Source organism: Limanda limanda, chromosome 21 (assembly GCF_963576545.1).
Source record: "Limanda limanda chromosome 21, fLimLim1.1, whole genome shotgun sequence".
Classification (NCBI taxonomy): Eukaryota; Metazoa; Chordata; class Actinopteri; order Pleuronectiformes; family Pleuronectidae; genus Limanda; species Limanda limanda.
Window position 1 is genome coordinate 6,775,521 of NC_083656.1, and position 26,361 is coordinate 6,801,881.

At 44.4% G+C, this 26,361-nt stretch overlaps 1 protein-coding gene across 1 annotated transcript in view; it reads right to left on the reverse strand.

The window, feature by feature from the left end:
• Positions 1–6,858: 6,858 nt before the first annotated feature.
• nrg3b (neuregulin 3b) overlaps positions 6,859–26,361 on the reverse strand; it is a 186,539-nt gene continuing 167,036 nt past the window's right edge. The window contains exons 7-9 of the mRNA XM_061095547.1: positions 17,771–17,880; positions 10,915–11,097; positions 6,859–7,612 (exon numbers count right to left, since the gene is read on the reverse strand). Of these exons, the coding sequence (XP_060951530.1) occupies positions 6,859–7,612; positions 10,915–11,097; positions 17,771–17,880 (1,047 nt within the window). The remainder of the gene's footprint in view (positions 7,613–10,914; positions 11,098–17,770; positions 17,881–26,361) is intronic.

The following is a 26,361-nucleotide window of genomic DNA, read 5'->3' on the forward strand; positions in this document are numbered from 1 at the left end:
GTGAGAGCGGAACCAACTAAAAGTTCCCTTCGTCATTACGGTTTAAGATCTGTTAGAAGGTGTTCAGAAGGGTATTTGTATTGTAGAAGCTTGAGTGACTTCCTTTCAAGTCTTTTCATGGTCATCATTTGATCAAACATCTGTCGACGAGAATCAAAAACCTGACTACACGCCAGAAGTTTGGCGATAGAATCTACATCAACAATCAGTCAGATACCAGAAAAGATCGCCGTGGGTGATGTTAATGGCTGTGTATGCTGGTGATGTGGTAATGTGGTGCAGTAATGCTACACTTAACAGCAAACTTGTGATATGACCTTGCTAACCAAACAAAGAGGAACCAGTATATAGCTGCTGCTATTGTCAGGCACATACTCATTACACAAAGAGAGAATTTTCTTTTATTTGCATTTTGGAAAGCATTTAAAAAAATCCAATATACTGACTCAAAACACTGTTTGTGTGCAGATGAAAAAGTTTCAAAGGGCATTCTAAACGTACCCATAGTTTTTATCACAACATTTGAAGGGTATCGAACTGTCCCAAAATATATTAAAGGGGCCTTGACATTAAATATATCGCTAATAAAAAAAAGGAACCATTTATTAGCGCTGTCTTCCACCATGTGTTTGAACTATACCAAAAGCAAGAGTTGTCATCCGCCCGGGCTCGGGGAACATCCTGTTCATAGCAAAGAAAAACAGATTCTGAGGTCAGGACTCAAATCTGTCCTCCGGGCTGACTGGGCTCTCAGCGGATCAGCAGGCCTCGGCCAGTGGATGCCCCGGCAATCATATCCACCCTCAGGGTTTACGCATGCAGCGGCGCCTGTCACTCCTTCATGTCAGCAGTTTAGCAGAGTTTAGAGGATTGTTCTGTGAGGAAAGAAGATTTTTTTTTCTTTCCCCGGGAGTCTTGAGGGATTTGAGTCGACAGTTTTCTTTTGCTTCTCTTTACAGACGCTCTGTCGGGTTCCTGGTGTGTTTCAGAGAGTTTATTTACTTGTGGCATCACATGGAGAGCACACTCAACTTTTATTCAGTTGAGTTCAACGCAAAGATTTATTCTCTTTTTTAAATAATATACTTTAAACTCCTCTTCTACTGCGATGTTAACTTTGTTCTAAGAAAAGATACAAAATTATAGATAATACATCCTATAAATACTGTTATATGTTAATTTTCTTAAAGAGCTGTCTTCAGTGCTACTATTGTCTTGTTAACAAACATCTACCAATGATTTGTTGTGTCCTCGACCTCAGAGCCGACCTACATGCACTGATACGTCTTATTTGATACTTTACACACTGTGACACCGTCGCAGGTAAGATGACCTTTGACCCGTGTGGTCCACCAGCAGACTACACCAGTGTTATTACTGCATAACACGCAGACCTTTTGACTCCTGTCTTTGCAGGGAAAACCAATCCTCATTATACTGCAGGTGTTTGACCTGTTAGGTGGAAGAAGAAGTGTCACTGAATGTCGTTAACCCTAGAAAACGTTTAACAAACACAAACAGGAGCAACGTTGTAAACCCACAGAATGTGTGAACGTGGCTGCACCTTTGACAGGTTTCGACCCTTTGTATAATGTATATGAAGGAGAGAAGCTGGTTTCAGTTATATGTATTAATGAATTACCTTGTACTAGACTGGTTTAATGAGACATTAATCATGGAGCAACTTCAGCACAAGCAAAGCAGATTCATACCTTGATGTGATTTTAACATGATCAGCTCGATATATCACTTGATGATGTGTGTGTCAGTAGATCCAGATGATGAAGAAGTTTACCTAAACACTTTTGACATCCCTCCTGATGTGAGAGTTTGTACTTCTGTGTTTTACAGCTGCTGCTCCACTGAGATTTAAACACATCAACCAGCCAACCAACCGAAAAACCAGCCAATCAACCAAAAGCTGCAATTTCAATTGGCCCAAAATGCAAAAACATGTTGTTACAAATATGCAAATATTCCAAAGGATTTCGTATTGAAAATCAGGCCTGTTGGTTCTTTACGGACACTCCAGAGCTCACAACTGGGCGCCGACAAAACATTAACCCATTATCTTGTGCATACAAACGCTGCCATCTTGCAGTAGTCTGCCCAGTAGTGGATGGAGTTGAGTCGAGTCCCACTGATACACCCACCTCTCTTTGGCTTTTCACTTTGCTCCATGTCCCATCTGCTAACATGGTGGATTTGGGGTCTAGGACCTTCACTGCAGCCAGGGGGGGGCGGCAATCACAATGTTTTGGCTTCACTTCTGTAGAGCTGTCATGTCGTCCATCTTTTAATCGAGTGCAAGTATTTGAATGTTTTTTAGTTTTTTTGGTTCTGGGAGTTTGCTCTGAACGAGGTGATTCTCTCCAGACACTCAGCCGCCAATGAGGACAGCTCTGTGAGCCAATCACATTCTTTGCCACTAAACATTTGTTTATTGACTCCATTGAGCCCACACTATCTGGGCAGCATTATGGCAAGAGGGAGCAGATGGACAATTGTTAAATACTGCTGCATCACAATAACACGGCTCCATTGACAAACCAACGACCGAGCACTGTTCTACTCATCCCTCTGAAATCAAACACTACACGAGAGGATGCATTTCAAGTGGGAGCCTGACGCCAGAATAAAACCTTGATCCTATTCGTATAGATCATTTGCATAGATAATACGTATGATGGAATAATTTCCAGGTCAGCGACACAGTTTAATGAGGGAAAAAAATTACTCTAAAAACATGTTATAAATACATGTCAAGTTTTTTCATTACCCACACACTCAGGCAGCTCTTAACACACTGATGTATGTATGTGTGTATAGATTTAATTTAGTTGCCTGACAATAATCAACTAGGGTGCATGGGTAAAAGTGAGGGAACATATTCTGGTGACCAACATCTTTTCAAATCCCAGGCCAGTCTCCCCATTCTTGTTCAGATATTAAGCTAAATGGTGAATTCACTGCATTTATAAACCTCTTTTTTTCTGGTGACCAACATCTTTTCAAATCCCAGGCCAGTCTCCCCATTCTTGTTCAGATATTAAGCTAAATGGTGAATTCACTGCATTTATAAACCTCTTTTTTGCTAAAGGCACTTTTCAGGAGAGTTGACATTCACCCATTAACAAACTAGCCCCTCTATATCTAAGCGCTTTCTCTATCAATCACTGATCTCATTCATATTCTGCCAGCAATTTGCCAAGGATCAGGAGCAATTTAGTGTTCAGTGTGTTGCCCAAGGACACATTGGCCTTGAGGAGGCAGGAATCAAACCACTGACCCCTCTGATTAGTGGACGACCCGCTCTACCTCCAGCTGCCCAAATTAGTAGTGTGGACCAAATTAGTATACTGTTGGCCAATGCCCAAACGACAGGCCCTGGCTCCATTATCCTGGAGAGACTATCCCCACAGAACCACTTTCTATTTCTAACGGGATTTATGTGTAACATCAGGCATATGGTGCAAAAGCCAGAGAGCAATGAAAATCTAACTTCTGCTGCATTAAACATTCATCAGTTTTAGACACTAAGCCTCTCCAAACCATTTGCACAAACGAAATATCCCAGATCTCATTGTTTTACGGCGCTAAATAAATAAATCATGTTTTAATTTCAGGAGGAAAATTGTCTCTTTGTTTGATCACAGTCGGCGGATGTGTCGCGTATCACCTGTTCTCCCACGTTGAGGGGAGCTGGTGAGAGATGTTAGCAGGCAGCCACACTGGTAGAGCTGCATTACACATGCCGACCTGCTGTCCTCATAATCTCCACGCCATCTGGTGGGGGACCTCTCCGTCCCCTTGCACCTATGGCACATTAGTATTCCTCTCACACCGAGCGAGGGAGGCCAGTGTGTGTGTGTGTGTGTGTGTGTGTGTGTGTGACATTCCTCGGGAACATAAAGCAGTCAACACTGGTGAGGATTAATCTAACGGCTACAGGGCCCGCCTCCAACAAACCTGGCTCGTCTCAGGTAATGAGAACACTTACTCTTTAATCTTCCTCGGCGTTGTCCTTGCTCCTGTGCGTTACAGCCATCTCATGTTGTCATAAAAGTACAACCAAACATTTTTTTAACGTCAAGATTTTCACTGGCAAGAGTGAAATTCCCTGGATTGAAAAAAACAACCAAAATCAATCTTTTGGAAAATAATCAAAGTCCGATTTTCCCGTCGACTGAACCCCGGCAGCTGTAAAAATCACAATCTTCTCCGTATTTCTGTGTTGATTACAGTAACAGCTGCAGTTCACCGAGTCACGTAGCTCCAGGCGGGTCTTCCCCGGCTTCCTTGGCTCAGATGTTCAGCCGGTGAGAAAAGCCAGTCAGCAATCAGAGAGATTGGGCCTCTCTTCGACTGGTGTGCTTCAAACGGCGTTTTCCCAGTGTTCAGCGCCGGCTCTGATCAAAGAGCGATCGGTTCCTTTTCAAATCCACACGGCCTCTCATTAGTGCCACACCGGCAGGAGACTGATCCGACAGGAATCCACTCAACCACTGTTATTTCCAGTTTCAAATTTGAGAACTGTAATGAAGTTTTTCTGGGGTGTTGTACTGGTGCCTTCACTATGAAGATTATATGTATTTATTATTAAAGTAAGATCAATTTCAAAGACCAGTAAAGGAGAGCAATGACATGGAGCTTTTCTTCTTTGTTAAAATGGAAAACATTCTTACTTCTGGTAATTTTAGTTTTAATTTTGTTGCTGGATGCTAAAACATCATGATTGACAGCTGTGACTGACTCGTGATTGGTCGAACCCATGAAACGACGGTACAACGACACAACCAAAGCTCCGCCTCCCAATCGCCTCTGTGCAGACGCCAACATTTGTATCCAGAATAGTTTAGCTTCATATCTGGATAGTGGGAGGAGGTAGAGATGGACCAAGATGTTTGCAAATCACTAACAAAAAACGTATTTAGACGAAAATACACAGCAAAATGTTCTTAAAGTCCATTTAAGTTCAGTTAAATGGACTTGAAAAAATGGAAAATGAATTTTTTTATAAAAAATGTAATCAGTAGCATTACTTTTGGACAAATTGGACAGATTATAATATTAGTAGCTGCTGTGAATGGTCAGGGATGAATATAGAAACAGTTGCATCAATAAAGTGTTGAACTAGCATCATCCTGCGGGCTACAGATAATCTCTGACCTCATATGTCGATTACAGACGTGGACATTTGCTATCAGACCAAATCGGGTCGAGACCCCGTGACCACGAAGGCGTTCAGCGTATCATTCACATCATTTTCCTCGTTTCATCCTCCATCTTTCTCCACTTCGGGTTTTTCTTTTTTAATTTGACTCTGGTCTATATTTGCACAGCTGTGTGGTCTTACACTGCAGGGTAAATACAATATGTAAATCTGAAAACATCGGAAAATTCTATATATGTGCGCTGGGTTCTCGCCAACAGTCGCTCTATGTATTTAGAATCCTAAATATTTTCTGTTTATTGGTTATTTTATCTTTCCCTTGCACCTGCCTTAGCTAAATTTCCCCTTGTGGGACACATAAAGTTAATTTGAATCTTCATAAAACCCTTTTTAGACTGGGGATAGTTTCATTCTGTGCAGCCGTGATGAAGACTTCTCAGTCATATACCATACGTTTGTGAGACATGTACAACTTACCTTGCTGGAGTCACTATGGAAACAGGAAGGTGGACACACAGATGTACTGTTTTCGCCGTAAATGAGGCAGAAATAAAGAATTGTGCTCGCCTGGTCTGCTGCCCTGGTTCATTTCCAGACACAGAGCTCGTGGCCACGGCTGCAGTACAAAGCAGTGAAGTGGTTCTGCTTTAGTGGTGTTGGCTATGGGCGCGGTATGAAGTGCACGAGGGTAAATAATGAAAATAGACTGCATTGCCACCTCAGTGACATCGTTGGACAATCTCACAAAGAGCTTCAAGCATTAACGACATCTGAAAACCCCCTTTTTTCTCACCCACGGTGATCATGCTCCATCCCCTAAACTTTTATCCGTTATTGTCTGCTGACTTTGCAGACGACATTGTAAGATACTCGTAGAAACTTCAGAATAAAAGAAGAAATGTTGGGAAGATGGAGTGTGAAGTACTTTCTCCTCCCTGTTGCATGTTGTCACCGACACACTTGAAGATCGGCCACCTGGAAGAATCAGCAGTACGTAATTGATGTGGCTGTTTTTAGGTTTGACGTATGGAAGGTGCACGATTAAGTCCGCTCTAAAGAAAACAGGAAGAACATCGTGCCACAGGTGTCCGTTGCCATGGAGATACATCTTAGGTGTTTATACTGATTACTTTGTACATTATTTCATAGACAATAAAATGCAATGCTTCCTCTGTGGTGGGAATGTATGAGATGCACAAAGCCCTTAATTAACACTGTTATCTTAGTCTTTATTTTGTCACAATTGTATGTCAAATATATATACGTCTATATGACATATATTATATGACATATATAATTTCATTTCTTTACATTAGAGAAACAACATAGAGATGACACACTATTTTGGTTTCTAAGTAGAAGCTCCTCTTTAAATAGTGGCATTTTTTTTTTTTTTTTCCCAATACACTATCAAGCTCCCAACTCCAGTCGGGGATTTGTTTTTCCCATTTTGAGTCACATTTATTCACACTGTGTGTTGGTTTGTCTGTTTGTCTTTTTGCAATTTAATGTCTTTTTGTTCATGTCCGTCCATCCGCAGTTCAGTCTGTGCAAGATCGGCTGCCGTCTGTTATTGGTCCGCGTGGCCACACAGATGGTCCAACCTGTTAACCATCCTGTGCCACCAGCAAAGGTATACAGTCATTGGAAACAGTGTCTGTGAAGCCTTTACAGAGTTAATCCAATCAGCTTGTAGAGGGCTTGGCATAAGCGTTTCCAGTTCCTCTGCAGCTGGGTCCTCTGGTGGCCAGGGAGCAGTTTGCGCCTCCGTACACGAGGGACGTCGGACCCTGGCACTGTCCCCGGGCTTCTCTTTGGCCTGCTGCCTCCGAACCTCTGGTCCCGCCGCCTGTGTGCACAGCTCTGGCTGCGTATTGGACACTTTGCCATTCCGACTCCAGCACGCTTCCAGTCTCGAGAGTGTTTCTGCCGCCGTGGTGGATCTCGCTGGGAGAGCCAGACTTTTTCACGGAGCTGGAAAGGCTTTTCTGTTTTAATTCCTGCGCGAGTTCCACTGTGATTTCAGCGGAGAAGGGTGCTTGTGCGGAGCCGGGATTCCTCCCCGGGCCCAGCGGAGCCGTGGTGGTGGCGGGGGGGCTAACACTGCTGGGCATGACACCAGGCGGCAGCGCGACGGTCTCAAAGGGGCGAGAGGGAGAATGGCTAACTGGCACCGCTGTCTTTCCAGCCAGCGCAGGGTGCCACTTGGGGAGCCCGCCTTGGTTCCGCTCGCTGGTATCCACACGCCCGGCTTCGAGGTCAGCCGCTTGCAGGGAGGGGATGATGGGCACGGAGCGGGTGCGGAGGGAGGGTGGTAGGAAGGTTGTTCCCTCATCCAGGCGGGTGCAGGGAACTTCGGCCCATCCTTTTTTGGCTGCGAAGTGGGCGAGTGAGGTCCTGCTGAGGAGGGCGCCGACCCTTCCACCTGCAGAATCACACCTTCAGGGCAGAAGAGAGAGAAGAAATTGTAAGAATGACACCAGGGGATTTATACTGGGAACATTTTTTGTCCTACACACTCATATCCTAAGAGGAATAAAAGGAATAATTTAGATAATGGAAATAAAGCTGCCATTCTCCTGTGCTTTTCACCATTTAATTTCAGTCCCAGCGAAAACCATCTTGCCCCAACGAAGTTATTATTATTTATGTATTGTTCTCCCATAATCTTTGTGTAATTATTTATAATCCTCAGCATGAGCAGCCTTTATTGTTGCTGCATGAATGCTTAACGGAAAAATCCCTTCTGTCATGACTGCCTTATCAGAGATTTAAGGCTTTAGCAACACAGCTGCCGGATGCCTGACCCTGGCCCATGAGAGTATGTGGAAAAATTATATATGGCCTCTATGGCTTTACATGTGGGTCTAAATTTAGTCTCGGAAAGTCTCATTAGATCGTCTCACGGCGCAGGTCTCGTCTGACAGGCTTATGATGTGACATTTGAGGTGAGTGTAGGTGTGTTGGTGGGCGTGAGAATCTCAGCTTGTATGTTTGCATGAGAATAGATCCGGCACGTCGCGGCGCATTGCCTGCGAGCACCGAGAGAATCATGTTCAATATGAAAATAACAGAGCACAGCCAGAAACTTATTCAGAGTTTGTGTATATACAGGAGTTAATATCGTCACTAAAGACTCCGTTCACTTTTAGAATCGGCGCAGCCTTCGGAGACCGAAAGTGTTATTGTCAGCTCTCCGAGACTGTTTGTAGCATAACCAAGTTTAAATAATTAAATTACTTTCCCACTCCTCCCTCGGTATTAGGAGGACGAATGCAAGCTGGAGGTAAATCCAGCAGATCAAAACACATCTAAAAATAACTCCCATAGCAAATTTGCCTTCAATTCCGTCCTTATCTGTGATGGGTAAATATATGTTTTGACAGGAGATAATTAAACCCGACAATACTCTGCAGGGATTTGTTGTCACGAAATTGAAAACAAGGAAGAAGAGTATTCCCATGTTTGTTTGCCGTCCTCTCCTCTTCTCTGTTTCTCCGTCTTTAAAAAAAAGACTTTCTCTCTCTCTCTGCCTCCATCTTTCCTCCGCCTCACTCCCATCATCTCGGCACAATCTCCCTTCTTCCCTCACTTTCCATCTTGCGTTCTCTCACTCTCCTTTCCACCTCCCATTTCTCATTTCCCAGAGATGAGAGGGTGTATCCATGGCAACAAGGGAGAGGTGGGGGCAGGAGGAGGAAGAGGAGGAGGAGGAGGAAGAGGAGGAGGAGGAGGAGGAGGAGGAGGCTGTAAGCTCGGTAGCTTGGTGTTGCATGGCTGCTAAGTCGAGAAATAGGTCAACCTCCTGAAGGCCGGGGAAAGCCAGATCCCACTGACGGATCTGCGAGGGAAGCATTAATGGCTAATTAGATCTAAACTGTTTCACCGTGCAAATGCAGTCGTATGGCCCAAAAGATGAGAAGCCCCTTTCTTTACAGCTGTTCTCCTAAACACTTTAAAAAAAAAGCTGAGTCGGATTGAAATGCTCATAGCACACAGATTTCGGCCTTTGTGATATAACACATTAAAAAATAGTTAGTTTGTTATTCTGCATGTGAGCTGGAGCCTGCTTTTGTGTGTGTGTGTGTGTGTGTGTGTGTGTGTGTGTGTGTGTGTGTGAGTGTGTGTGTGTGTGTGTGTGTGTGAAGAGGGATGCTGTTGTGGTCCTGGAGGATTTCTCCGCGCAACCGTTTGAGAGAACTGCTGAGCCACATGGAGCTTTGTTTAAAAATGGAAATTATGGAAATAGGTCACATAAAGACTTTTGGCAGCGTTGCACTGTATCTTCCAAGTCACTGTAGAGCTTAGTCAGGTTAACGGGCTAATGGCAGCGTTGCTCGGCGCTCTAAGTGCTCTCAGTGACATCGGTTTCAACGACACCTCCTGATGGCGGCGGCATCGCTCAGCTATCACCCGCACTGACAGGAAATTAGTTTGTTTCTGAGCCGTATGCTAAACAGCACTGCCCCACTCAGACTCTCGCATGTGTAAATAAGATCTGAAATAAATCGATGTTTTTCCAGTGTTGTTTGAAAAGGAAACTGCAGTGGAGCTGCTCGACAGTTGGCATCACACCACCGAGGTTCCTCCTCGCTGAGATGCATATTTTACTGTTTTTTTTTCAGGGCGTTACACATCAATCAATATTATTTATGATCTAAAAATCTGCGAGAAAAGTTTGAATTGATGTGAAATAAGGTGAAACTTTGTCTCGACGTGAGTTAACTCTTTACTCCTTTAAGACACCTGAAAAAAAAAAAAATATATAACATATTGTCTTTGATAACAAACAGGATTCCTCACTAGGCTACCTCTCTGAACCGATGCCAGCGAGGATGATCAGACTGTGCTTTTAAAAATCAGAGTTATTTTAAGCCCCCAGATCGCCAACTGGTGATAGGTGGCTCTGCCAAAGAAGAATCATCCTTCCTGCTTTTAAGGCCTCCAGAAACGGCACCAGTACCTGTGCTTTGCTTGCGAGAGCCGTGGAAATGGGGCAACTCCCTGTCCTCACCCGACACCAGGACGAGCGGGAGGAGAATCCGAGATGTGTGAATGCCTGAAATTAATCCTTCGCAATTAGTAGCCTTGTTCTAGAGGGCCGCACACGCTCAGTATGGCGCCATACCCAGCGAGTAAATTAAATTGTAAAAATTAATTATTTCTTTGATATGTGGACCATGAAACTCTCACATAATTTTCCAAGAATGAACCAAAAATCAAACCACGGAAAAGCTTTGAATTCACGTTAACTTGCGTCCCCATCTGGTAATTAGTTTGGGCACGGTTGTTAACCATAATAAAACCATACGGATGAAACACATTCCATTCACAGAAGCAGCCCCGGTGGCGAGGATTCCACACACACACAAACACACACACACACACACACACACACACAGGCTGATATCTTGGACTTCCCCAGCACCATGATACTGTCGAGCGCTTAGGATCAAGTGTATTTTCCAAATTAATTGTGACAGTCCCAGTTGAAGGAGAGCACAGCAGATCTCATTTATTTCCCCCCCGGATCAGATTTCACGAGCTTGTGGATTTGATCCGAGAGCATTTCAGTCATAAACTCAATTTAGCCCCCAAAAATTATCCCTCTGCCACTCCAACTTAACCTCAGCTGATCTGCGCTGAACCGACAGTTTGACCTGAGCACGGAGGGAGGCCGGGAGAAATTCCTCGATGTGGATTCAACAAACTCACTAACAGAAAGACAGAAAGGCTTTCACCTTCTTAAAGACTCCACGTCCGTTGACTCGTCCTCCTGCAAGTGCTTGTAGACATGGCCGATCACTCGGGATCCGTCCAGGAGGTTGGTCGTTATTTTGTGTTTCCCTCTGGAAATGGGCGGGGTCCTGAAGAAATTAGCCTCCCTCCGTTGTTGGGCGGGACTGAGTGACAGGGAGCTGCTCCTGCAACCAGAGGGGGGAAACAAACCAGGAGGGTAAATATCACATTATTCAACATATTGTTTCTCAAAAAGCTGCACGAAATGGAAGACAGCGTCAGATTTGCACTCTTATCTGTTCATTCATGTAAAATGGAATGACCTTTCTACCGTTATCATTCCTCATTCAGTTGAGACTAAATTAACTTGGTATTGAGGTCCAAGCATCAGCCTGGGTGTCAGATACACGAGGACAAGAATAGTAATTCATCAGTGAGCAATACAAATTTACATAAACATTTGAAGTTATGTCGTGTCTCACTCAAATAGCAGCAGTACGACTCGGCCTCACTCCAGCAGCTGTGTTGTGAGGTTGTTCTTTGATTCACTCTGTCCTGCTGATTCTGCTCCATCCGAACCTCAGGGAATTACTGAAGTCAGATGTTTGTTTTTTTCCCGCTCTCCCATGTCAGACGGCTAATTGGACCGACTGACTCACATTGACAGCACGGACACCAATATTTAGACTGTTGACCATATTCTGAAAAAGACCTGATTTCGATTGAGACGTTAACTTGAGCTGCTGATAGAAGAATCCATCCACGTTCCTGTTGACATGTCACAGAGCGCAGTCTGATTAGAACTCGTGTCAAGATTACGTCTAACTGCTTGTGTTCAGGGGACGGGTCGTCAATAATCTGCGTACCCTGCCATTTAGTGGTATTAACTATAGAGGATGAAGCTGCAGACAGAAATTCTCTCTCTGCACACACAGCTCTCTCATAGGAGACGGCAGAATTGGAAGGTTATTATGGGGGATAGTTATTGGTCATTTTAGTTTAAAGTGGAAGGAATCCTCCCTCATTCCCCCACAAAATTGCCTTCTGTGTAAATTGCGGTAAGGTGAGGGGTATTCAGCTGCAATACAAAACTTCACCACAAGATGTCACTCTCTTTAATCCGGAATATTGGTGTCCATGCATCTAGTGCTAGCAGCAAATAGCCTGCATGGGTAAAAATGCTCCAAAGTCCTTTTGTTTCTTGTAGTCATGATTCCAAAACTATGTTAGAACACGCCACAGACAGGCATATGTCATAAACCTGTCATTTAAAAGACCAATATGTATTGACATCCTCCGGCTGCTAAAGATCTCAGCAGCATTCTTTAGAAACGTTGCTTTTTTTTGTCGATGCACTGTGTTTCTAAATTGTCCAGTGGGTTGATTTCGAAAGCAGATCCCTGCAGGACCGCGGCAATAAAGCAACGACATCAAATGTGAATCAAAGTTCTACAGCACTGTTTGGCAAGATGCCGTGCGAGTAAATCATTCAAGAACAAACAGCTCCCACAGCTTGCATGAAATGCAGACATAAATTATTTCCAGTTTAATCCAATATACATGTATTTCTGGGACAAGGGCCCCCCTGTTGTTCACCTGCTTCTGTTTCTCCTGTTGTGAGCAATAGGTCACTCGCTGGCGCTAGTTAAACAGCACAACAACAAAAAAACTTATGACATATTATTACCGCCGGGTGAAAATGTGTTTGAATAGAAGCACTGAACACAAATCAGTGACAAAACATTCGCCCACTTTGATTTTGGCTCCAGGCTCTACATGTATAAAGTGTGATTATTTTTGCTGTTTAATAAGTTATAAAGACGTCCAAACTTTTCCAGCTTCTCATTAAATCAACACGATGTAACTTTTACTGAGCAGCAGCGCCCTCTACAGACACAGGAGGGGAGTAATTCAAACTTTCATGTACAGAGAACAGAATGACGTAATGTTTTTTATGTGATGTGAAGTTTATTTGACTTTCTTAAAAAGCTTTACTATTATTATTACTTATTACTATTAGTCCTACTCAATAAACTGAAACACTGCTGAATGTTTTATTCTCCCCATGATCCCCTCAGGTTCCTGGACCAAGACTCAACAAACTGCATATTTTAAGTTTCCTTGCTGAATATAAACACCGGTTTCCAAATGTCTTTTGAGCTGATCTAGAGTTTGGCATTTCTCTGAGGCTGATTCTGGCAAAATGAGCTTCTTTACTCTGCCACACGTCTCATCTGAGATCAAACTCGGCTCATCAAAGTTACATAGAGCAAGAACAGGTGTTCAGAGTGGGAGGGAAAGAGGAACTGGTCCCCGGTACCACCAAATCATTTTAAAACTGTTATTTTAAGGTTAAATATTTGCAAATTATTGGTTTTAATTCACTTGTTTTTTTTAAATGGATTAAATGAAACCGTTCAGACATGTGGTTATTATTTGATAAAAGACTGGAACTGGAACGCCATGTACATAAATATTCAGCTACAGTAATTTCCAATTGCCGATGGCTGTGGAACAATAAGCATGGCTGATGTTGGCTCTGGTGTTTGCCAGCATTAGCTTTAATATGGAATGATGTTATAAAAACTTGATATGAATAAAGCGGAATTACGTGAGTTGTGTTGCCTATTACCATAATGATTTTTCTTTTTGAGTTTTAATTAGGATTAACTGAAAGCTGGAAACATTAAAATATGTTTTTGTGGAATAAAATCTCCAGGCTATTGTAATAACTGAATGTTAAATGTTAAAGGTCCGTCACTGAAAGGCAGCCGCTTATCTCTGCAATTCGCCCAAAATTGCACGGCCTCTTGTTATGAAATGGCTAAGCCTGGTCGGGGGGGGGGGGGGGGGTAATCCAACACGTGTTTTAATCAGGTCCTGTCTCTTCATGCCCTCATTGGTCAGAGCTGACAGAAGTCACTCCATGTGCTGGTATTTCACATGGACGGTAAAACACCCTGCTGCCACAGGATACGCCCACATGGCACTTCTGATGTTCACGCTGGATTCCCGAGGATTCCTCCTCCTGCTCCTCAGCATGTGAGAAACTCTCTGACTCCACTCGAGATAACTTAAGGGACGTGTTGATTGCCTCGGCGGTTTGAACAGACGTTCGTGGTCCCCAGATAACAGGTCCTCCCCTCGTGCATCATGATGTTGACAATCTTTGCATCTCGTCGACTGTTGAATGGATTTTGATGGCGTTTGGTTCACGGATCACAAATAACTTCTGTGATCAACTGATTTTGAGCTAGCGCCATCACAAGGTCAAATGAAGAAAATGAGTATCAGTCCCATCAGCCTATACTTTGTTTTTAGTGTAAATTAGCAAAGGTTTTTATGCTAACATGTCATACTAAGATGGCGAGTAAGCTTAGCATTATATTCTAGGAATTAACATCTAAGAGTTGCCGTCCGTCCTGTATTTACTGGGATGTTTTGTATGTTTGGAAAATTTTGTTTGTTATTTGCCAATTCCAGCCAAGTTTCTGTAAAGTCTGGAGTATTTAGGTCAGTTTGGCTTTTGGAAATATGGATAAACCTCAAGATTTATCACCCTGCAACTACAACAAACTTGGAAAGCAAAGAAAATGGGTGACTCAACGAAATCCTTCAGCATGACCTAACAAAGCATGCTTTCCAAAAAGCTGCACAAGATGGCCACAAGAGCTAAAGGTGCAAGAAATACTGGTTTATGCTTCGTGACATCTACTCTTGGCTTCGTACGTGGACATCGCAGTTATCTTCCTGAACACAGCCGTGCTAGGTTTCACAACTCGACTGATGTGAAGAAGAGGCGCTCGGAAAGAAAGGTGAGAAGATCACGATGAATGTTTCAGGTCCAGAGATTCCGTGGGATATTTCTGGATGATGTGTCTCTGACCGAAGTGAGCCAGTGTTTTTCTCAGTTTCCATCAAATGCCTCACAGAGATGAAATAGAAACATGTTTCCAGTGTGCCTGAGACATTTCCTCAGTGTCTGACGGAGTTGCTTGACTTTAGTGGAGACAGTGATGAAACTGCAAATGGCACGAATCAAGCTCTGCAACCATCCAGATCTGGTTATTAGACACATCATAGCCAATGCAGCAGATAATGCCGATGTCAGCTTTGTTCACCAGATATTGAGCAGTTCCAACAAACGAAAGAAGTTCTGAAAGCTAATTGCCCGGCTCGCACAGCTCACATCACCTGCGTCAGGGGATCTTGAGTCATTTGTTATGAAGATCTACAGCCACTTCACAGAATCTGCTGCCTGAAAACAGGAGCTGCGTGCATTTGTCTTTCTTCTGTTGACAATGTGGAGTGGAGTGAAATGACGTGTTTTGTTTGTACGTCGATCATCTCCTGCAAAGCTGGTCAGCTCTTGCTTCAAACTTCTGGTCCCTGAGGGAAACCTGCTCGGCGTCACGGGTGTCTACAAGTTTGGATTTGGAAAATGAAGACGCCTCAGTGGAAACAGGGCAGGTTTTTCTAATGGAAGAAGGAGTTTCAGCAGAAATGTCAAGGCAGCAAGAGGACGAAGGTTATTGCTTATGTTTGAGATGTGGTTTGCTCACTCAGCAGAAAATGGCGCCGTGAATAAGACGGATCAGGGTCCAGGAGGAGCCTGCACGGAGCAGGTGGAGGCTGCCCTCAAAAGGAGAGTTATGTGCTCGCCGAGAGGAAACACAGAAAACTGGAAACCACCAGTGAGGGAAGGGAGACACTTTTCCAAGACATAGAGGGAAGCCAGCGCTCAAATGCCTTTGTGCAGCGGATCTTCTCCCACGAAATGATCAAAACAGTAGAAACGCAGATCGGAGACCGAGATTAACTCAAATGAACTTAAGACATCTGTGAACTGTGACTTGCGATGTGAGGACTTTTAGTCCAGCTGTGCAAAAAGACAAACGGCAGCTTGACTAAGTCAAAAGCCGGAAAAGAAATATCAATGGAAGAAGCCGACTTGGTGACTCATGCCCTCCTCTTGCATTTAAAATGTATTTTTTTGTTTGATCTTTCATTCGAAGCATATTCACATACTCTCAATGGAAAATACATATTTTCCAATTAAATATGAATAAACGAACGCACAGGTCACACTGCCGGAGAAAAGGTGTCGTGCTAGTGTCACCTTTTGTCCCTTATTTGGTCGGGAGGAAGTTGGCATCTCTAGTTAGCGCTGTCACCGTGGGCATGTTAGGATGCTAAATTTAGCGTTTATCCCAAAGCGGTGCTGTGCCTCAGTGAAGCCTCACCCTGCTGCCGGTGTGGCTGCAGACTGCTGCCGGTCGGAGAGAAGCCGACACGGCTGTCTCTCTTCTTATATCTATATCTTAAGTGATTTACCGTGTGTGAAGTCAACAAAATCCCGCCTCAACAGATCCAGTCTGCATCCGAGCAGGTGAATCAATCTGCACAGACCCGCTGATGGAACCTATGATGCGCAGGTAACCTTTGGCAGCTGTATTGATGGCACATATTGACATGTTTTTTATGGGGCATTTCTCCTGATAGCTCACAATATGGTCTAGTTTTTCAGGTCGATAGCTGCAAGCGTCTCCACATCATCCATCACAGTCTTGTTCTCCCCCGCCTCCTCCCACCCCCACAACAGGCTGAACAGATGATTGACTGTCAGCTGGCCTCCGCGCCGAGGCACCTGCGTGACACTGTGCCGCAGGACAAGTTGGCTCTACCCTGCAGCCACACGTGACCGAAAACTTTTCCCTCCGTGACACATCACTGGTCCATTAAAACAGAGAACAACTGCCGCCTCAGCGGGGTTTTCACTGAAGTTGTCATCACAGTCAACCAGACATGGAGAAAACTCCCTTTGCCTGTATACACACACAACCTGAGCCGGCCATTATCTCCCCAAACATCGCTGCCTCTAATCACTGTGCATCCTGCACAGTATGTTCCTGTTACATCACGCTGAAAGCTTGTCTAATGCACATAGCAATGTGATGACATTATAAATAAATAGATGCAGCCGTACGCACAGTCTCTAACAGCTACAGGGTTTATTCCTGAGCCACTCGACACCATTAGATCGAGTGCAACGCAGACATTTAGCAGCACGCAAACGTTTCTCAGCAATCAAACGGTCTTAGGGCTTCGTGTGAAAACATTTGTTGAAATTACTTCTTGCAGCTTGTGTGTTTGAGTGTCATCACTTGTGAAATGGTGCCTGCGCCCGCCTCGTCGGAGTGAAACGAAGGCGTTCTGTAAACATCCCTGACGGAGCCACTGTTGCATCTGTACACACACCCCTGTATTATTTGTACACGGCGCCATTTGATACCCTGACAACAAAGCACCACTGCATCAGAGATGCCTGCTTCATTGGAAAGAACAGCATGAAAGGAACCAATGTTTAAACTCTGCACATTTCAAATTTGCTTCTCATTAGAGGATCTCTCTCTCTGCCCATCAGTGCACAAGTAGTCATTTCCCAATCTGCCTGAGTACACATGTGAACACTTTGCACAATTTACCGGACACAGCCAAATGGATAAAGATGGCGACCATTTTTTTTGGAGAGCCTCTAATTTTCTTTTGATGAAAGTGGCCATAGCAACACTCCTGCTGTAAAACACTTGAATCTGACTGAGGATATTCCCACTGGCAAAGCTCATGGTGTTAGATATACTGTATATGAACAACACAGCTCCAACTCATAATCACCATCAATCTCTCTAACAACTTTACAAATGATCTGTTTATTATTTGGAGGTCTCTATTCTCGGCCACATCGCAGGATGATTGAATTTCTCACTCGGCTGCCTTTTATCTCTGGCTATACGCTGACGGAGGGAGAGATACAGAATGAAACCGGGCTGGAAATTAAAAAGGATGTCCCATTTTCACCTGAAGCGTTTCCCTTTGGACAGCACTCTGCCGAGGAGAGGGGGGGGCACCGTGGATGTGCCTGGGGCTGCGCCGCCGCCCTTAACAGATGATCCATGAGAACTGCAGCTCTGCAAAAAAACATAAAGAAGAAAACAGCGGGCACGGTTATAAAACATGGTAATTGTGGCTTCAGGATGCATCTGCGTTATGATCTGCTCTGAGGAAAAAGATGTCTTTATTACAGCTCAGCTTGGATTCATTCATCGCAATGATCAACATCTTAACACGAGATGTTCAGGTGGAAGTGATCCTGTGAAACTAAAGTGTATTCTGGTCAGCCGAGAGGTTGATGTGGTTGTAGAAGTTTGATGATGAAGGAAAGGAACGCGGACCCAGTACTTACAAGTATAATGATGTTTATTACACAAAGTAGTACAGGTCAAGACAGGGCTGGACTGGGAGAACAAAACGGCCCGGGCATTTTTTGGCTCAGACCGGCCCACATAATTAGCGGAGCACATCTGCCATTAAATTGACGTAACTTATGTCTTCTAAATGTACAAACGTTCTGGCAGGGGTGGACTGGGACAAAAATTCACATAGAAGTCCACAAATCTCGCGGCGTCTTCTCTCATGCATACTACTGTTACCACCTAGCTCAAAGATGGCAACAAGAAGGGAGGCCACACACAAACCTCTCAAGCCAAAAGTAAATTTATTTAACTCCAAATCAAGATAGCTCTAACTACGTAGTGGGATGTGTAAAATATGTTACGCGTCAGTGGTGTTAACAGTGTTTGGATGTGTGAAAATAAGGTGTGATATATGTTGTAAGGTGCAGAAGCAAAGAAAAACAAAGGCTGAGGGCCCCATGCCCCTGGAAGAAGCCTTTAGATCTGCAGCTGAAGCCCAGCCCAAAAGGGCAGGCCCAGGGTGACGCCCCTGCCAGCTCTACCTGTGTCTGGAAAACAACTCCTCAGGCTCTCACATGTCAAGTGGTCAACCTGAGAAGGACATGGATACATTATAATGTCTCTAATCATCACAAATTAAGTATGATTTCATAAAACATAAAAAATGATTAACTCACCAGACTAGAGGAGACTCAACAGACAAACTTTGGTACAGTGAAGGCAGAGAGTGGAGGCAGACAGAGAGAGAGAGAGAGAGAGAGAGAGAGAGAGAGAGAGAGAGAGAGAGAGAGAGAGAGAGAGAGAGAGAGAGAGAGAGAGAGAGAGAGAGAGGTGCGCCGTGGGTAGAGGCGTGCAACGCCAACCTCCGCTGCTCAAGTAACGAGCCAGTTTGGAGAATGTATTGAAAATGGAAAATGCGCGCTCACATGTCTGCCTCCACTCGCTCATCATTGTCGAGTCCTCCTCGCTCGTCTCCCGGCGCACCTGCTGCTGCTGGGCTGGTGAACCCGGCACCACATAGGTCCGTCAGTTTGGCACATTTAGCAGCCTCCACCTCCAGAGACGTCAGCTTTTTTTCCCGATGCGTTTTTTACTCTTATTATCCATTTTAAGTTTCTGTCTCAGCAGCAGCCCGTCCCACGACTCCCCCCGCCAATGCCATGAGGTCCCGCCCCCCCCGCCCCTGGTTTGTGTTGTGATTGACAGCACTGTCAGGGCTCTCTGAGCCTGTCAGCCCATGATTGATTGACAATGACAAACAATAGACCAATAATATGTGTCGATGCTGGCAACACACTGCTAGCCCTCTGTAGCCAATTGGCCGGCCCAATTGAAGGGAATTTAGAGAGGAAGAAGAGAAAAAAAACAAAACAACAACATAGCGGACCAGACCGGCCCACATTGGGTCAACGGCCCACCGGGATTATGCCCGGTATGCCAGATGGCCAGTCCACCCCTGGGTCAAGACGAGCTCTAGAACTCGGAGAAATCACCCAGGCCAAATAGTGGAGTCTGTCTTCTCCCTGCAGGGCAAGAAGTTTTATAGGTGGGAGGTGGGACCCCAAACCTAGAGATAACATGACATCACACAACAGGGCCATCAGCCCAAATAAGGAGGTGTTTTGCACATAAAGATGAAAATGCAATGGTCATGGACCTTCCCTTTACCCCCATCCATTTGCTGGTCAGAGGTCATTCCCTAGGTCAAATGTCTTTCCAAAGAGGGACAGACCTACTTGAATAAACATCTGGAGGACTCTCTGGGAATGTCTGAGAGTCACGAAGATAAGCATCATATATATCAGCCTGTTGTATTTAAACTCATGCTAAAATCATTAACTCTAGTGAATACACGACAAAACAACACAGGGAGTAAGTAAGCAGAGGGTTAAATCCCCAGTTAGGATGTTCTCTCCTTAATGCAACCCCCTTGATACTGATAACGATAATCATATTTATTTACAGAGCACTTTCCTAAATCCAACTTACAAGGTGCCTGGCGTAAGCAGACAACCTCGGAAACAAGCAGGTGATAAAAACTATATCGGTATTTTATTCCTCGGCGTCTCACGCAGGGTGTCTTTAATTACACTGTACATTTTTAAAACTGCAGCTTAGGAAGGGGGGGGGGGGGGGCACTTGGTGCTCTTACTCCACACTGGCCCTCACAGCGCTCCTGTCGCACTCAGGAATTAATCCTACACCAGATTACATTAATGGTTTCCTAAAGTATTTCTCCCCTCGTATTCTTTCCCTTTCTTCTTATCTGAATTAACAGCATTATCTCACAACGGGCCCGAGACAAAACTCTGCCACTGCGGCCGTGAACCCCCCCCCCCCCCTGTGAAGCACTAAGTCAGGAGATAATTCTGTTATTCCGGTTCCAGGACTTCCTCCGCTGCCCTTTCTCTCCCCCTGATTTTACATCATTAAAGCGACTGCATGCGACTCAGAAGCGGTCCCGGGCTCTCATTGGCCCGATAAGCCTCTTTCTCTCTTTCTCTCCCCCCCACCCCAGACTCCCAGTGGGAGCAGTTACCGCTGAGCACCAGCCGGGCAAGAAAATAGGATCATTTTGCCCACCCTCTCATTTGCCCTGCGGGTGGAGAGCGCTGCACTTTCTGGAGCAATTGCTGTGGCAAACTTTTTTCCTGGAGGATGATATCTGCGTCGCGGGATAAAATAAATAGTTTCTGGCAGACAATGGCCGTAACCCATTCCACTTGTTCCCTGCGATCTCACTCTCCTGTCTGATTTCATGCCACTCGGGACAGCTCTAGATAAACACGGAGAAAAGCGGATTCGTTTCAAGGGGAGAGAGACAGAGAACGAGAATACCAGAGGCTCCGACAGAACAACATAAACTGACTTTAGGAGCAGAGCAGCCCGGTGCATTCAGAGCAGCAGCACTCCGCCTTTAACTGCCATCAAATCAATACACTGTATATAGAGATGGATGAGGCGGCTCTGCTTCCTCCTGTTGTGCACAGCGAGAGCATGGCCACACATACGTGATGTGGGAAGCGAATATCGCAGTTCAGAGTTCACCAGCGTTGAGCTCTGTGGAATGTCGTGCCGTGAAATATTCTGGATTTGAAGGAGGCGCCATCTTGTGCTTTCAGGCGAGGGAGCGACACGATTAAGTCTCAATCATGACGAAAATGTGACATCCTGTTTTTTTATCTCAGTATGATGAGCCATCAAATGAAAAATCTTAAGATTAGATATATTTATAGTATACTATAGTCTATAGTATAGTCTGTTAGCAGCGCTCCAGCGTCTGGCTGATGGGAAAAGAGTTTTTTTTTTGTCTTCTCGGCCTCTGTGCCCCTTTTCCTTCATGTCTGTTTCAGCGGCATGTGTCTCACGGTTGTACACTCCATCACTCTTTATCACAGATGCAGTTTTATTGGCACTGAGGTGTCAATTCACGTGTTTAACGATGCAATACGATTTCTCCGTTTCTCTTTTGATTTTTAAAAAGCGTTTCTGAAAGGAGCCATAATAAATAACAGTTTGTGAAACACCCAGTGGCATCGAACTCTGGAGAGAATCAAACCAAACACAAAGTGAACTTCAAGGAGTTTTCTGATTCTTATGACCTAGGATCAGTGTTGCTGTTTATTGTTAAGTGCAGATCAGTGAGGGAATGAGGAGGGAGGACATAGGACATACAGGGTCATACAGCACAGGATACTAATGTCTGCCCCAATCCTGGAGCAGCTGCTATTGACAATCATAAGAGACCAATATTTAAATATATAATTATAATTTTTTCCAGAGATGCTCAGAATTTAGCTTTTGAGGCTTTCAGGGGCTCTCTAGGGTCAATCAAGGTGTTTTGTCACCTTTGACCTTTTGTCACTTGGCGATTCAGACATATTAACTTATACTAGGTCATTTTCGTTTGTCCATTGTCCCATCTGCTAACAGGGAGGAGGTGGTTTTCAACCTGTTCTGCAACCAGCCATCAGAGGGCAACTTTGTCATGTCGTCCATCTATATACAGAGTCTACAATCAAATCGTAGGCCTGAATGGTGCATGATGGGATATTTGACCATTCATAAAACGAGGTAACTCTTAAGACCAAGTGGGAAACTACTGAATCTGAGCCAAGACTGACAGCAAACGCCATTTTGGCTCAACCAGATATCACCATGTTAAATAATTATGCACAATATAGTGTACATATTGTGTAATATTATTAACTGTCTGCACTGGCTGATATCTATAGAAGCTTCCCTGCTTCTGTCCCATCAGATTAAAGTGTCACTTCCTTCCACAAACTGAACTCGAACACGCTCTTCTGCGTCTGATGCCGTCTGTTCTCACGTCCCCGACAACATCATTTGAAAATGACTCTGGTTCAGAACTGGGTGCAGTATCGACTCTGCCGAAAGAAGACACTGTGTCTTTTGACCTTGCAGCTTTATACACTTGACTTTGGTGTAACAGAAGCCTCGTGGCATATTAGAGATGTTTTGGTCCACAAAGCTCTGGTCTGGGGCCCGATTCACTCTGCCATCCCCATGCAGTATTCATACAGTGGCCTCGCCCCCCCCCCCCCCCCCAAAGCTTCCTGTCGCTCCTCAGGGTGACTGGGTTTCTTCTTGGAGTAAGACTGGAATAGTCCGTTAGCAGCACTCCAGCTTCCGGCTGATGGGAATTGAGTTGTTTTTTTAGTCTTCTCGGCCTCTGTGCCCCTTTTCCTTCATGTCTGTTTCAGCAGCGTGAGTCTCACGGGTGAACACTCCATCACTCTGTATTACAGATGCAGTTTTTTTGCCACTGAGGTGTTGATTCAAATACGATGCAATATACGATTTCTCCGTTTCTCTTTTGAATTTTAAAAAGCGTTTCTGAAAGGAGCCATAATAAATAACAGTTTGTGAAACACCCAGTGGCATCGAACTCTGGAGAGAATCAAACCAAACACAAAGTGAACTTCAAGGAGTGATCTGATTCTTATGACCTCGGATTAGTGTTGCTGTTTATTGTTAACTGCAGATCAGTGAGGGAGTGAGGAGGGAGGACATAGGACATAGGACACACAGGGTCATACAGGATACAGGATACTCATATCTGCCTCAATGAATGAGTGGAAACCCTGCCTACCTCATACTGGACATAATACGCTTTTAAAAGAAATGTTATTGACAATTATAATTGAGAAATATTAAAATATATATGATAATTTTTCCAGAGATCCTCAGAATTTAGCTTTTGAGGCTTTCAGGGGGTCTCCAGAGTCAATCAAGGTCTTTTGTCACCTTTGACCTTTTGTCACTTGGCGATACAGACTTATTAACTATACAAGAACAGATGGAGGGAGCATGTGCTGAGGGAACCTTTCCAGATTCACCCTCACAGATGGAACAAACGGCAAAAGGAATGTCTCCAAGTTCCTGCTGGTGCACAGAGGAGTCAGCTGTGTGAGTGCAGGTGTGTCGGTACCAAGGGTTTAGAGATCTGTGATCTATGCAGACAATGACGTCAGCATATGGAAACTTTTGCTTTGCACCTTGAGGGGAAAAAGTATTTCAGGGAGTTGATACTCTATATTTATCGCGAAGGGCGCTGCAGCACTGAGTCAGTTTATCATAGAGTTTGACAGATGGAAGGCACTGACCAAAAGGAACTTTGGTTTCATCTTCAACGTTCCTGCCTCAATCGCACTCGGTAGAAACCGCTGAGTAGTTTGCATTGAATGCTTCAAGCCTCCTAAAGAACACTTCCCTCTGTTCTTCCATCTAAAGCGTTTCCACTCTGTGTCGGTTCAACTTTGAAGAAGAACCCGGAGAACTTTCAGGACCGCAGCGCCCACGGCACACGATGGCAGCAGGCCGAGCGAGTGGGAGGAGAGCAGCAGTGGTCAGGGCCTGCTGTGTCGAAGATGTGGAGAAATAGGTTTCCCTTGTTCATCTTCTGTGTGTTCAGCTCACACGTTCCTCCTGGGCCAGAGATCTTTCACATCCCACCTCGAGCTTCCCTCACACTCTTCTCGTATAGCTCCCGTTTCCGTGTTGCTGTATTTTTCTCTCTGGTTTGCTGTGTCCGGCTCGTTGGAGATACCGGGCTTCACTAAATGCCGAGCGACCCAATATATTCCTGTCACCACGTCCTCACAGTCGTAGTGTTGATATAAAACCCTGCGATCGTGCCACGGGACACCGGGCCTGCATCCGACTGAAATGCATTAAACTCCTCCAGGACTGGTTTTGTGTCAGTGGAACTTTTGGGACTCTACGTTGGTCTATTTTACCAAAGTCTACTCAGTTCTATTCTATTTGTACTATATTCTACTCTTATCTGTTCTATTCTACCCTATTCTACTCTACTATACTCTAATCTGTTATGTTCTACTATATTCTACTCTACTCTACTTTACTGCAATCTGTTCTATTCTACTCTTTCCTATTTGTATTCACTATATTATACTCTTTCTATTTTATCCTATTATATTCTACTCTGCTTTATACTATTCCACATGTTTATAGAACTCTGTCAGTAAAGTGATCGTTCACCTGTTCAGTATTGATTTCCCGTCACAAACACACATTAGAAATGTGACCTGGGCCAGAGATCTCTCACATCCCACCTCAAGCTTCCCTCACAATCCTCTCGTATCGCTCGTGTTTCCGTGTTGCTGTATTTTTCTGTCTGGTTTGCTGTGTCCGGCTCGGTGGAGATACGTGGCCTCCACTAAATCCCGAGTGCCCCAATATATTCCTGATACCACGCCCTCACAGTCGTAATGTTGATATAATACCGTGTGATCGCGCCACGGGACACCGGGTCTGCATCAGACTGAAATGCCTTAAACTGCTCCGGGAATGGTTTTGTGTCAGTGGAACTTTTGGGACTCTACGTTGGTCTATTTTACCATAGTCTACTCAGTTCTATTCTATTTTTACTATATTCTACTCTTATCTGTTATATTCTACCCTATTCTACTCTACTATACTCTTATCTGTTATGTTCTACTATATTCTACTCTACTCTACTCTACTTTACTGCAATCTGTTCTATTCTACTCTTTCCTATTTTTATTCACTTTATTATACACTTTCTATTTTATCCTATTATATTCTACTCTGCTTTATACTATTCCACATGTTTGTAGAACTCTGTCAGTAAAGTGATCGTTCACCTGTTCAGCATTGATTTCCCGTCACAAACACACATTAGAAATGTGACCTGGGCCAGAGATCTTTCACATCCCATCTCAAGCTTCCCTCACACTCTTCTCGTATAGCTCGTGTTTCCGTGTTGCTGTATTTCTCTCTCTGGTTTGCTGTGTCCGGCTCTGTGGAGATACAGGGCTTCACTAAATGCAGAACACCCCCGATATATTCCTGTCACCACATCCTCACAGTCGTAGTGTTGATATAAAACCCTGCCATCGTGCCACGGGACACCGGGCCTGCATCCGACTGAAATGCCTTAAACTGCGCCGGGAACGATTTTGTGTCAGTGGAACTTTTGGGACTCTTTACACTTCCAAGGTTTCTCAGCAGAGTGTCATGAATATTTCGGTGGCGGTCCTGGAAAACACTCGCTGCGCTCCGGCTCATTTTAAACCTGTGTTGTATATTTTTTTTTTCTTCACTCCACCGAAAAAACACAGCTACTTAACAGCTCCTAGATTTACATAAAAATGTTGTACAGCTTCTCACACATCAACCGCTCAGAGCCACAATTTTAAAACGACATCCTCGGAAAGCTCCCGGAAATCGTGCCAACTGCGGTTCTGTGGGTGGGGCTTGCTTCGGGGGGGTTTGTTTCAGTGGGTGACACTAGGCAGCTGCTGCATTATTAAAGAGCCTCGGCACAGGCTACGTTTGGCAAATGCAGAGATGACAGAACAAGGCTGAACCTGAGAGCGGAGTTTGTTTTTCGACGACAACAAAAACATCTGTTGTCGCCTGAAATGTGTCGGAAGACGAATGTTGGTAAAACGTGTTTACCTTTACAAGTGCATATTGCAGAGGAAACTAAATATTTATGATTTTATAAAACCAAGATTCTTCCACCTTTATACGGATCAAGTGCACATTAGCACAGGTACACAATGGGAAAGGATCAAGGGAGAAGACGGGAGCACAACTTTCTTAAAAGGAAATGAAAGAAACCTGCACGATAACTCAATTTCAAAAACAAACCGGAGCCAATAATGAATGAACACAGTATGTGAC